The sequence below is a fragment of the Hemiscyllium ocellatum genome, chromosome 12 (genome assembly GCF_020745735.1).
Source record: "Hemiscyllium ocellatum isolate sHemOce1 chromosome 12, sHemOce1.pat.X.cur, whole genome shotgun sequence".
In the NCBI taxonomy this organism is placed as follows: Eukaryota; Metazoa; Chordata; class Chondrichthyes; order Orectolobiformes; family Hemiscylliidae; genus Hemiscyllium; species Hemiscyllium ocellatum.
The window spans coordinates 100,981,256-100,996,060 of record NC_083412.1 but is presented as its reverse complement, the minus strand read 5'-3'; the positions used below and the strand labels follow the sequence as shown (position 1 = coordinate 100,996,060).

The window sequence follows — 14,805 nt, the reverse complement described above, 5'->3', positions numbered from 1 at the left end:
TCAGCCCTCACGGCCCAGGGCTGGCTGTGTCAGGGTAGTGTCTGGCAAATGACAGTTTAGGGGATATGAGCAGTCAGGACATATGAAACACAGGCCATGTGGTATATATACCAGGCTCCAGAACAAAAACACAACTTCAGGTAAAAACACAGACTTCAAATCAAACACAGAGCCCCAGATTAGATCCAGCAGGAAACAGGGAAACCTGAGATTCCAGGACTTTATATGAAGAACTTCACTCGCAGTCCTTAGGGACAGGGATTCAACTCAAAGAATGCTGCTTGCTGTATGTACCCGTACAGCAACCCTCCCCCAGGGTGGGGGACTGAGCTACCACTGAGAGGGGGATCATGGCAATCTACCCACAGGGCTCCCTCCCAACACAACTGCATCTCGCCTTTGTTGCTGGGTTAGAATTTGCTTGACCCCAGAAGGGATCCGGGAAAGAGCAGGGGGTTTTTAGAAATGTGTAAATTCCCAATATTTGAGCCAATATGGTTGCAGGTGAATTGTGGAAGTTAAAAACCGATGGTTTCCTACCGTTATTCCATTTACACCCGCCTTTCCTCTGATGATTTATATCGGTTTCAGAATTTCCAGCTGCCTCCTCTTCATCATGGACATGCAAATCCCGTAGCACATCCATCCCCCACTCCCCCTCCCCCTCCCCGCTCCTGCCTCACCCCCACCCCTACCCCAGGATGGGATCAGGGCTCTCCATTTCTTCCTGGAGGAAAGGCCTGAACCGTCCCCACCCTCACCCTTCCCTGCCCGGTCGAGCCCACCCTCACCCTCAACAACTTCACCTTTCACTCCTCCTTCAGGTCATGGTTACCTGTATGGACACCCCCCACCCTCTGTGTGAAGTACTCGCCACGTGTATCCCCCTTAAACCTTCCACCTCTCACCTTGAAAGTGTGACCTCTCGTTATTGAATCCTTCACCCTGGGGAAAAGCTTGTCTCTACCCACCCTGTCCATACCCTTGGTTCAAATATGGACAAAATAGCTGAATTCCAGAGAGGAGGTGAGAGTGACAACCCTGTGACATCAAGGCTGCTTTCAACCAAGTGTGGCGTCAATGAGTCCTGGCAAAGCTAGAATTAATGGGAATCTGGGGGGGGCAAACTCTCTGGTGGTTAGAGTCCTCCCTAACACACAGAAAGATGGTCCAGGTTGGAGGATGCCAGTCATCTCAGCTCCAGGCCATCTCTGCAGGAGTTCCTCAGGGTAGTGTCGAAGCCCCAACCATTTTCAGCACCTTCATCAATGCCCATCCCTCCATCATAAGGTCAGGAGTGGGGAACATTTAGAAAGTAGTGTCAGTGTCAGACAGAGTCACCAGGGATTTATTAAGGGGAACTCATGCTTGACAAATCTGTTGGAGTTCTACGAAGATATAACAAGCAGAGTTGACAAGGGAGAACCAATCGATATGGTACATTTGGACTTTTAGAAAGTGTTTGACAAAGTCCCACATCAGAGATTATTGTGCAAGATTAAAGTGCTCAGGATTGGGGGAGGTGTATGGAGATGGATTGAAAGCTGGTTGGCAGAGAGGAAACAGAGGAGGAATAATGGGTCCTTTTCAAATTAGCAGGCAGTAACTACTGGCGTGCCACAGGGATCAGTTCTGCTATTCACAGTATACATGGCTAATTTGGATGAAGGAGCAAAATGTAACAGGTGGATAGAGTGGTCAAGAAGGCATATAGTACGCTTGCCTTCATTGGACAGGGCATTGAGTATAAGAGCTGGCAAGTTATGTTAAAATTGTACAAGACATTGGTTCGGCTGCATTTAGAATACTGTGTACAGTTCTGGTCGTCACATTCCCAAAAGGATGTGGATGCTTTGGAGACGGTGCATCGAAGGTTTACGAGGATGTTGCCCTGGTATGGAAGATGCTAGCTATGAAGAGAGGTTGAGTAGGTTCAGTTTATTTTCACTAGAAAAAAGGAGATTGAGGGGGGACCTGATTCAGGTCATTGGTAAGATTTTAGAGACTATTATTAAAGATGAGATTGTGGAGTAGGTGAACTACACAGTAAAATAGGGCTGAGTCAGCACAGCTTCATCAAGGGGAGGTCACACCTGACAAATCTGATGGGATTCTTTGAGGAGGTGATGAGCAGGTTAGACAAAGGGGATCCAATCAACGTGATCTGTTTGGATTTCCAGAAGGTCTTTGACAAGGTGCTGCACAGGAGCCTGCTCAATAAGACAAGAGCCCACGGTGTTAGGGGCAAGGTCCTGGCCTGGATCGAGGATTGGCTGGCTGGCAGAAGGCAGAGAGTGGGGATAAAGGGGTCGTTTTCAAGATGGAGCCAGTGGCTAGTAGAGTTCCACAGGGGTCAGTGTTAGGACCACAGCTATTCACGTTACATAGTAATGATCTGGATGAAGGAGCTGAGAGCTTTGTTGGTAAGTTTGTGGATGACACAATGACAGGGGGAGGGACAGGCAGTGTTGAGGAAGTGGGAGACTGCAGAAGGACTTGGACAGGCTGGGAGAGCGGGCAAAGGAGTGGCAGATGGAATACAATGTGGGAAAATGGGAGGTTATGCACTTTCATAGAAAGTATAGATGCATAGACTATTTTTTAAATGGGGAAAGGGTTTGGAAATCTCAAACACAAAGAGACTTAAGAAGTTCTCATTCAAAATTCCCTTAAGGTTAACGTGCAGGTTCAGTTGGCAGTTAAGAAGGCAAATGTAATGATAGCATTCATTTCAAGAGGGTTAGAATACAAGAGCAGGGATGCTGGAAAAGCACATTAGGTCAGCAGCATCTGAGCAGCAGGAAGTCAACAGGACTTATACCCAAAACATCGATTCTCCTGCTCCTCAGATGCTGCCTGACCTGCTGTGTTTTTCCAGCACCACATTCTCAACTCTAATCTCCAGCATCTGCAGTCCTCACTTTCACCTACAAGAACAGAGATGTCCTGCTGAGCCTGATTAAGACTCTGGTCAGGCTGCATATGAAATATTGTGAGCAGTTGAGGGCCCTGTATCTAAGGAAGGATGTGCTGGTCTTGGAGAGGGAGCAGAGGAGGTTTATGAGAAAGATCCTGAGGCCTAAAGGCTTGTCGCATGAGGAGTGGGTGAGGAATCTGGGTCTGTACTCGATGGAGTTTAGAAGGATGAGACCTCACAGAATACTGCGAGGCCTGGACAGAGCGCACATGGAGAAGATATTTCCACCAGTAGGAGAGACGAGGACACGAGGGCACAGCCTCAGGGTGAAGGGACGACCCTATACAGTGGAGATGAGGAGGAATTTATTCAGCCAGAGGGTGGTCAATTTGTGGAAATCATTGCCACAGGGGGTTGCAGAGACCAAGTCATTGAGTGTATTTAAGTAAGAGATAGATAGGTTCTTGATTAGGAAGTGAGAAGACAAGAGAATGGAGTTGAGAAACCAATGAGCCATGATTGAATAGTGGACCAGACTCAATGGGCTGAATGGCCTTGGTAATGGATCTGATTATTAATACCTACTCTGGATCTGGTCCTTCCCCATAACTGTTATCCCTTCCTCTGCCTTTAGATCTGTGACATGGGACACTTGTGATCTCCAATCTCCCTCAGCCGCTTACATTCCTGCGACCTTCCCTTCTGTTCCACTTGCTTGTTCTCACCTGTTTTTCCATTATAAACCCCATCACCATGATCCCCCCCATCACCATGATCCCCCCCACCCCTGAACACACAGCCGGCCCCCTACAGTTTGGATGTCATCACATCACACTCACAACACGCACAGCATCGCTCGGACACATTTGAAATTGAGCAACGCAGCCATTCACCTGGACCCTTCACTGTTCACAGACCATCAAAACCAGAGGCAGCCTGCCCCCCACTGCCTCCTTCTCTCGCTCTCCACACTGGCTCAAAAACAAAGAGACCAAGACAATACAAAACATTTCAGGTGTGGTCTTCCCTCTGTCCCTGTGTGTGTTGAACAACAACACTGCGGTCGGTGCCATGTGCACTAAACCTTTGTCATGTGCACTAAACTGTCCAATTGAGACTCCTAATTGCCTGTGTACCTGCATGGATGACTTTCTTTGTTCTTTGTATAGGGACCCTCAAGGGGATCTCAGTCAGTAATCAGCGAGGACCAGAATACATGAGGACAATCCTTCCATTGACTCCCTCTGGTTTTGAACAGAGTGGGGATGATTGGATGTATTATTCGATTTGAAACCTGTCCTATTGAGGGTGTGTTTGTTGTGTAGGTAAATCTACCTTCATTAAACATGAACATATCAAGAGGGGTCTTGAGTAGACCAGTGTAATAACCAGTTATTAAGGCAGCATCTTAACTCAACTAGAAAATATCATTTGCTGAAATTGGGTGTAGCAGTGTATTAAAGAACCAGCCAACTGAAAAATCACTTAATTATAAACATTATGCAGAGAGATATGGATAATGAATCGAATATTGCTTTATGAAACACTCCAGGAATGATACAAATCCTGTCACACACAGGCGGTTAAAATAATGCCTGCTTCATCTGTGGCAAAGCTCCTTATGAAATTGCCCTTAGTTTCAGACAGAGCAAACAGCAATTCTGTCATTGATATGATGGAAGTCAGAAGCAGTGTGGGAGAGTAGGAAGCCCTTGTTAATTCTCCGAGTATTAAACAGAGCCATGACAGGCGAGAAAATCAAGAAGCACTAATTGCAAAAGTATTTCAAACGCTGTGGGATTAAAGTGATGTGTTAGGAGGAACATTTCAGCCCTAGAAATCTTCACCCAATCTCCAGCGTTTGCAATTCTGCTCATAATTTACCAGCAGCTATTGTTCTGCTAACAAGAATCCTTTTCAAAGTCACAGCACAGACACACTCTGCAATGTGTGAGAAGTGGAATATTAAAAGGGACCTCAGCAAACAATGGGTATAACCAAATGTTGTTTGTTAGGGTTTCCGTCCATCCTTGGTTGCCGCTGTGTTGAAGGTCGGGGTCCGTGTGGGAGTCACAGTAATTTAATGGCCCTGGCTTTAGAGCAGGGATACTACAGCAAGGTTCTCTCGTGCTCAGTGTTAGTCAGTGAGCCGAGTCAACAGGTGCAGGTTCTGGGAGAGGGGTGGGAGGAGACAGGGCAGTGACTGGCTCTGTGTCATTATTTCAGTGCCCTCTCCACTGCCCTGCTGACTGTGAACCATGTGGGGAGGCTGTTGGGTGATCTCCAGGGGACTGGGGCACAATATCCAGCAGTGCCCATGGAGGGAATGGGCCTCTCCTGTTAATGGTTTTGATGAAAATGGTCTCCCGCAGCGAGACAGGGAGAATACATTGAGCTTTTTATTATTAAGGGTTGAACTGAAGAGCTTGGAACACTTTTGATCAAAGTGCCAATCTAAATGTTAGTCAGTTAGATGAGCAGTAAGTGAGGAGGCTTGTGTCAAGTTGTCTGTAGGCCGTGATTAACATTCAGAAATCAGTGCTGTAGGAATTTACCATCACAGCACTGATATTGATCAGTCTGTCTTCTAATGTTTGACGATTTCAGCATTGATGAATATCTCTGTCATGACACACTTATCAAATTATCTCCAAGCTTCCTACTACTGAAACAATCGTCTATCTGTCTGAGGTGTCATCTTATCACAACATTGGATAATGCTCAGAGGGATGAAACACAATTAATTGAAAAATAAAATCCTTCTTCTCACACCCTGACAAGAATAGGTGGGCTGCACCTTAGCCAACATTACCATGAATGTGACCTTCTCCAATGTAACACAGGCATGTGGCATTCAACCCCTTCAATCAGGTTCTCTTTTTCAATGAGACTTTGGCTGGTCTTTGCTTTCACTGCACCTATTACTGTGGTTTCACACTCTTTAATATTAATATTTTTGCCTCACTAAATTCCATTGATCTCAGTCCTTATATTTTTCATAGCTTAATTTTCAGGGAGGATGGATTCTAAGTTTCTACAATCCTCTGTATGAATGTGTGACTCATAAGGTCACAACAAACAGGGCACTCCAAGGGGAGACAAGGGCAGCATAGTAATATGTCATACAGAAACCCAGGTTCATGCTTTGGGGACATGGGTTCGGATCTGACAACAGCAGATGGAGAAATCTGAATCAATGAAAATCTGTGATAAAACGATAGATTAATGATGACCACTGATACCCTTCAGGAAAGGAAACTGCCATCCTGACCCTGTCTGGCCTACATCTGACTCTAGACACTCAGCAATGGGGGTGACTTTGAACTGTCCTCTGGGAAAAATTACTGAGGTATGACAGTGCAGAAAGAGGCCACTCTGCCCATCGTTCTTGCACCTGCTCTTCAAGTCAGCCTCATGCCAATTTGCTGCCTTTTCCCCATCCCCATGCACACTATTTCTGTCCAAATAATCACCCAGTCCCCTTTTGACAGCCTCCAGGGAACCTATCCCCACTACATTCCCAGGCAGTACATTCCATTCCTTCATACCTCCTGTGAGAAAAAGATTTTCACTCCATCATCCTTGCTTCGTTTGCACATCTATCCTCCTCTTCTTCCTGTTTCTTTTTACGAGCAGGAACAGTTTCTCCCTCCGGCTTTTCCATGAACTTGAACATTCTCTCCTCAGGCCTTCTTAGCTCCAAAGAGAACAGTCTCATATTCCTCAATCTCTCCTCATCGCTGAGGTTCCTCAATCCTGGAAACATGCTTGGAAATTACTTCTGCACTCTCTCCGATGTCCTCATATCTTTCCCATAACTGTACAGAATAATCTAACTGTGGTCCAACAAGTATATTGTACAAGTTCAGCATCAGCTTTCTTGTAGTCTATCTCCTTACTAATAAAGCTGAGGGCACTGTGTGGTTTGTTAACTGCTCTCCATCGTCTTGTCACCTTCAGTGATCTGTGCACGAACATACCCAGCTCCCTCTGCTCCTGCAGCCTCTTTAGAATTCTACCGTTTTATATTGACATACAACATTCTTCCTTCCAAAGTGCACCTTCTCTGCATTAAACCTCACCTGCCCCCTATCCTCCGTTCCACCAAATTGTCAATGTTCTGCTGGAGTTCCACACTGTCCACCTCACCATTTTACAATTCTTAAAAGCTTTTCCCTGCACCAAATAAAATCTAGGTCATGAATATATACCAGGAGAAGAAAGGGTGCCAATATATTCTCCAGGAAGTTCCCCTACAAACCTCTTCCAACCAAAAATATCCATGGAACCATAGAAATGACACAGCACAGATCAATGCTGATCCACAAGCTCTTTCTAATCCACTTTTCCTGCCATGCACTTACAGTGAAGATCCAGGTACGTTTTTAAAAGTGTTTAGGGTCTCTGCTCCTATCACCAGTGAATTCCGGAGACCCATTACCCTCTGTGTAAACAAGGTTTCCCCCACATCCCCCCCCCACCTGCTCCCACTGAGCTTCAATCAATAAATTCTGGTCTTTGCCGAAGGAAACAAGCTGCTCCTTTCCCTCTACCCCTCACAATGTTGTATCCCTCAATCATGCCACCCCTCAGCTTCCTCTGTTCCAAGGAAAACAACTCCAACCTCTCCATTCTCTCCCTGTAGCTACAATTCTCCAGCCCTGACAATATTCCAGTAAATCTCCAGAGTAATTCCATCCTTCCTGTAATGTGGTGACCAGACCCACACACAATACTCCAGCTGTGGCCTCCCTAATGTCTTATACAGTGTCACCTTTATATCCCTACTTCTGTATTCGGTATCTCTGCCAATGAAGGAGAGCATTCTATTTACCTTCTTTATAACATTATCTAGCTGGACGGCTACCTTTAGGGGAGCTGTACACTTGCACACCAAGGTCTCTCACTCCATCTCCCCCTCTGGGTATATTCCTGGTTATTGTCTATTCCCCTTTCCTGTCTGACCTTCCTCAGTGTATTACCTCACACTTATCAGAGTTGAGCTCCATCTGCCACCTTCCTGCCTACCCCACCAACCCATCGATAGCATTGTGGAGCTTACAGCTTTCCTCTACACTACCCGCTACACGGCCAATTGTTGGGTCACCTGCAAATTTCCCAATTGTGGACCCCCTCCCTCTCCTCACCTTCAGGTCCAGGTCGGTCATGTCTAAAACCAACAGTAGGGGTCCCAACATGCAAGGACACCTTTGTAAAATTCCATAAGGTATGGCCTGCCCTCACAAAGCCATGCTGACTATCCCTGACCAGTCCATGCCTTTCTAAGGAACAATTTGTCCAATCTCTCAGGATTGATTCTAACAAATTGCACACCACCAAAGTAAAGCTAACTGGCCTCTAATTGTTGGGCATTTCCTTTTTAAATAAGGGAACCACATTTGCATTGCTCCAGTCCTCTGGCACCTCACCTGTGTCTACTGAAGACTGGAAAGTAATCCTCAGCGCATCTGCTATTTCCTCCCTGACCTCCTCCAACATCTGAAGGAACAATCCATCCAGCCCTGGTGACGTATCCACTTTCAAGGATTCCAACTCCTTACCCTTCCTCTCTCATTTTAATTATTCTGTCCGATATTTCATCATCCCTTTCCTTTCTGACACAGAGACGAAAAAATTTTTAAATTTTCCCTTATCCTCTGCATCTTCACACAAGCTTTCTTCTTCATCTCTGATCGGTCCCATTTCTCATTAACTATCTTTTTGCTCTTTATACACTGGTAAAACATCTTTGCTTGTTAATATTTTTCATGCCGTCTCTCTGATTTCTTTATTTCTTTTTTAAAAATCGCACAACACCAGGTTATAGTCCAACAGGTTTATTTGGAAGCACTAGCTTCTGGAGCGCTGCTCCTTCAGCAGGTAGTTGTGGAGAATAAGATCATAAGACAGAATTTATAGCAAAGGTTTACAGTGTGATGTAACTGAAATTATATATTAAAAGGACCTGGGTTGTTTGTTAAGAATCTCATCTTTGAGAATGACCATGTTGGTTTCAGTTCTTTCACATGTAAATCCCAGAACTTTTTTAAAGCTACATCCTCATGTGTACTTTACCAATCGGTGTCATGTCGGCCCAGATAATGCATTGAAGGGGTGAGCTGTCCTGTGTGAGGCTGTCTGTGTCCCAATGTCACACACACACACACACACACACACACAGAGACACACACACACACACATACACACACACACACACATTCATACACACACACACACACTCACACACACACACACACACACTCTCTCACACACACACTCTCACACACATGCACTCACGCACACACACACACAAACACACTCTCTCACACACACACACTCACGCACACACACACTCACGCAGACCCTCTCTCATACAGAAGCTCTCTCTCATATGCTCACACATACACATCCCCCACACTCACACCCACAGATATGTCCTCTCACAGACCTATACCCCTTTACACTCACACACATACACACACTCTCATAGACACTCAAACCCCACCCCCCTCACACAGATACCCTCATACACAGATTTCTCCAGTTTCCTCATTTCCCCTCCCCCCACCTTGTCTCAGTCGGTTCCCTCAACTCAGCACCGCCCTCCTAACCTGCAATCCTCTTCCTGACCTCTCCGCCCCCACCCCACTCCGGCCTATCAGCCTCACCTTGACCTCCTTCCACCTATCACATCTCCATCGCCCCTCCCCCAAGTCCCTCCTCCCTACCTTTTATCTTAGCCTGCCTGGCACCCTCTCCTCATTCCTGATGACGGGCTCATGTCCGAAACGTCGAATTTCCTGTTTCTTGGATGCTGCCTGCCCTGCTGCGATTTTCCAGCAACACATTTTCAGCTCTACCCTCATACACACATACACACACACACACACACACACACACACACACACACACACACACACACACACACACACACACATATTTGTGGGGTGAATTTGAACTTGCAGAATTACATTTTACTTTGCTCAAAAACTGCCTGAATCCATGTAAGGTTGTGTAAACCCGGTTTTTAGATGAGAATCAGTCTGACCATTGTGGCCCAGACAGCGTCACACAGGGAGCTAACACCTTCAATACCTTATCTGGGCTGACATGGCACCCACTGTCAAAATTCGCTTGAGAATGTAACATTAAGAAAGTTGTGCAATTTACCAGTGAAAAAACTGAAACCAACATGGACTGTAATATTCCCTGTCGGTAATATTCCCTGTCTGTAATGTTTCTTGTCTGTAATATTCCCTGTCTGTAATATTCCCTGTCTGTAATATTCCTTGTCTGTAATATTCCTTGTCTGGAAGTTTAAACAGCTCAACCCCGGCAATTTCCTTTGCTGGACCCTTTTTAATCCTCACTTCTTTTCTCTTTCCAAGTCGCTGACTATTGTACATCACTAACTAATGTGTGTCTCCTGTATCCTGATCTGACCCTTACCCATCTAAGCCCACACTTTGGTTCCCATTCACTGACCATTACTCTCTATTTTCTGCCATGAAGCTGACTTTGTATTCACAGTCTCACAGGGAGAGCAATATCACCCATACTTTCCTCACAAACCATTGTGTCTCACTGTATCAAAAGCCTTCTGCTGTCCATGTCCACAGCATTCGTTACTTTAACCCTCTCTCTTACAGCTTTAAAAAGGATCAATAAATTAGTTCAACATGATTTTGCCCTTAGAAATCGGTTCTGACTCTTCCTAACCACCCCACCTTTTCCAGGTGATGACTAATTCTCCCTGGTAAGGCACTAACCGGTGCCAAACAAGGCTGAGGCAAAAGGCCAGCCCAGCCAGCAGGATCCGAACCCCATGAAGGAATGGTAACAAACATCCCAGCTCCTTCAGCCTCCTGCACTATTCAATTGGATTCCGCCCAATAGGATCATAGCCTCAATTCCATGAGAAACAATTTCCAAACATCAGCCCAAAGGAAATAGAAACATTCAGCTCCTCAGCCTACTCGGCCATTCCATAGGATCACGCTGATCCGATATTCCTCACATCCACTTCCCTGCCCTTTCCCTGTAACCCTTGATCAAGAATCTATCTCGGTTTACAAGGACTCTGTCCCCACAGCCCCCATGGCAAGGCGTTCCAAAGATACACAGCTCTCAGAGAGGAAATTCCTCCTCATCTCAGTCTTACATCAGTGCCCCTTTATTCTGAGACTGCTCCCTCGGGTCCCAGACCCTCCCATCAGGGAAACACCTTCTCAGCATTGTCCCTGTCAAGCCCCTAAAGAATCCTCTACGTTTCACTGAGGTCACCCATCATTCCTCTGAAATCCAGGGGGTAGGGTCCCAACCTGATCAGTATTTACCCATTAGACAATCCCTCCATCCCCGGGACCATCCCAGTGAACTGTCACTGAACTGCCTCCCAATGAAATTATATCTTACCATCAATATGGGGATTAACCTGCTCACTGCTCCAGATACACCCCCCCCCCAGCACCGTGTCCAGATACACCCCCCCCCCCCAGCCCCGTGTCCAGATACACACCCCCCAGCCCCGTGTCCAGATACACCCCCCCCCAGCCCCGTGTCCAGATACACCCTCCCCCCCCAGCCCCGTGTCCAGATACACCCCCCCCAGCCCCGTGTCCAGATACACCCCCCCCAGCCCCGTGTCCAGATACACACCCCCCAGCCCCGTGTCCAGATACACACTCCCCAGCCCCGTGTCCAGATACACTCTCCCCAGCCCCGTGTCCAGATACACTCTCCCCAGCCCCGTGTCCAGATACACTCTCCCCAGCACCGTGTCCAGATACACTCTCCCCAGCCCCGTGTCCAGATACACCCTCCCCCCCCAGCCCCGTGTCCAGATACACCCCCCCCAGCCCCGTGTCCAGATACACACCCCCCAGCCCCGTGTCCAGATACACTCTCCCCAGCCCCGTGTCCAGATACACACCCCCCAGCACCGTGTCCAGATACACCCCCCCCCAGCCCCGTGTCCAGACACACACCCCCCCCAGCCCCGTGTCCAGATACACCCTCCCCCCCAGCCCCGTGTCCAGACACACACCCCCCCAGCCCCGTGTCCAGATACACCCCCCCCCAGCCCCGTGTCCAGACACACTCCCCCCCAGCCCCGTGTCCAGATACACCCTCCCCCCCAGCCCCGTGTCCAGACACACTCCCCCCCAGCCCCGTGTCCAGACACACACCCCCCCAGCCCCGTGTCCAGACACACTCCCCCCCAGCCCCGTGTCCAGAGACACTCTCCCCAGCCCCGTGTCCAGAGACACTCCCCCCAGCCCCGTGTCCAGACACACACCCCCCCAGCCCCGTGTCCAGACACACTCCCCCCCAGCCCCGTGTCCAGATACACCCTCCCCCCAGCCCCGTGTCCAGATACACTCCCCCCAGCCCCGTGTCCAGATACACACTCCCCCCAGCCCCGTGTCCAGATACACACTCCCCAGCACCGTGTCCAGATACACACTCCCCAGCCCCGTGTCCAGATACACCCTCCCCCCAGCCCCGTGTCCAGACACACTCCCCCCCAGCCCCGTGTCCAGATACACCCTCCCCCCAGCCCCGTGTCCAGATACACACTCCCCAGCACCGTGTCCAGATACACCCCCCCCAGCCCCGTGTCCAGATACACCCCCCCCAGCCCCGTGTCCAGATACACCCCCCCCAGCCCCGTGTCCAGACACACCCCACCCCAGCCCCGTGTCCAGACACACTCCCCCCCAGCCCCGTGTCCAGATACACCCTCCCCCCAGCCCCGTGTCCAGATACACTCCCCCCAGCCCCGTGTCCAGATACACACTCCCCCCCAGCCCCGTGTCCAGATACACCCTCCCCCAGCCCCGTGTCCAGATACACCCCCCCCAGCCCCGTGTCCAGACACACTCTCCCCAGCCCCGTGTCCAGATACACTCCCCAGCCCCGTGTCCAGATACACACCCCCCAGCCCCGTGTCCAGATACACCCTCCCCCCAGCCCCGTGTCCAGATACACTCCCCCCAGCCCCGTGTCCAGATACACACTCCCCCCCAGCCCCGTGTCCAGATACACCCTCCCCCAGCCCCGTGTCCAGATACACCCCCCCAGCCCCGTGTCCAGATACACCCCCCCCAGCCCCGTGTCCAGATACACTCCCCCCAGCCCCGTGTCCAGATACACTCCCCCCAGCCCCGTGTCCAGATACACTCTCCCCAGCACCGTGTCCAGATACACTCTCCCCAGCACCGTGTCCAGATACACTCTCCCCAGCACCGTGTCCAGATACACTCTCCCCAGCCCCGTGTCCAGATACACCCTCCCCAGCCCCGTGTCCAGATACACACTCCCCAGCCCCGTGTCCAGATACACACTCCCCAGCCCCGTGTCCAGATACACTCTCCCCAGCACCGTGTCCAGATACACTCTCCCCAGCCCCGTGTCCAGATACACTCTCCCCAGCCCCGTGTCCAGATACACTCTCCCCAGCACCGTGTCCAGATACACTCTCCCCAGCACCGTGTCCAGATACACTCTCCCCAGCACCGTGTCCAGATACACTCCCCCCAGCCCCGTGTCCAGATACACACTCTCCCCAGCCCCGTGTCCAGATACACACTCCCCAGCCCCGTGTCCAGATACACACCCCCCAGCCCCGTGTCCAGATACACACTCCCCAGCCCCGTGTCCAGATACACACTCCCCAGCCCCGTGTCCAGATACACTCCCCCCCCAGCCCCGTGTCCAGATACACTCTCCCCAGCCCCGTGTCCAGATACACTCTCCCCAGCCCCGTGTCCAGATACACACTCCCCAGCCCCGTGTCCAGATACACTCCCCCCAGCCCCGTGTCCAGATACACACTCCCCAGCCCCGTGTCCAGATACACACTCCCCAGCCCCGTGTCCAGATACACTCTCCCCAGCCCCGTGTCCAGATACACACTCCCCAGCCCCGTGTCCAGATACACTCCCCCCAGCCCCGTGTCCAGATACACACTCCCCAGCCCCGTGTCCAGATACACTCCCCCCCCAGCCCCGTGTCCAGATACACTCCCCCCAGCCCCGTGTCCAGATACACTCCCCCCAGCCCCGTGTCCAGATACACTCTCCCCAGCCCCGTGTCCAGATACACACTCCCCAGCCCCGTGTCCAGACACACTCCCCAGCCCCGTGTCCAGATACACACTCCCCAGCCCCGTGTCCAGATACACTCCCCCCAGCCCCGTGTCCAGATACACTCTCCCCAGCCCCGTGTCCAGATACACTCCCCCCAGCCCCGTGTCCAGATACACTCCCCCCAGCCCCGTGTCCAGATACACTCCCCCCAGCCCCGTGTCCAGATACACACTCCCCAGCCCCGTGTCCAGATACACTCTCCCCAGCCCCGTGTCCAGATACACACTCCCCAGCCCCGTGTCCAGATACACCCCCCCCAGCCCCGTGTCCAGATACACACTCCCCAGCCCCGTGTCCAGATACACTCTCCCCAGCCCCGTGTCCAGATACACACTCCCCAGCCCCGTGTCCAGATACACACTCCCCAGCCCCGTGTCCAGATACACTCTCCCCAGCCCCGTGTCCAGATACACACTCCCCAGCCCCGTGTCCAGATACACACTCCCCAGCCCCGTGTCCAGATACACTCCCCCCAGCCCCGTGTCCAGATACACACCCCCCAGCCCCGTGTCCAGATACACTCTCCCCAGCCCCGTGTCCAGATACACACCCCCCAGCCCCGTGTCCAGATACACTCCCCCCAGCCCCGTGTCCAGATACACTCCCCCCAGCCCCGTGTCCAGATACACTCCCCAGCCCCGTGTCCAGATACACTCTCCCCAGCCCCGTGTCCAGATACACTCTCCCCAGCCCCGTGTCCAGATACACACTCCCCAGCCCCGTGTTCAGATACACTCC

General features: G+C 50.6%; 1 protein-coding gene across 1 annotated transcript in view; it reads right to left on the bottom strand.

Annotated features, from left to right (window-relative positions):
- cadm2b (cell adhesion molecule 2b) overlaps positions 1 to 14,805 on the bottom strand; it is a 367,808-nt gene that overhangs the window by 184,594 nt on the left and 168,409 nt on the right. The window contains exon 5 of the mRNA XM_060832840.1: positions 807 to 815. Coding sequence (XP_060688823.1) covers positions 807 to 815 — 9 coding nt within the window. The remainder of the gene's footprint in view (positions 1 to 806; positions 816 to 14,805) is intronic.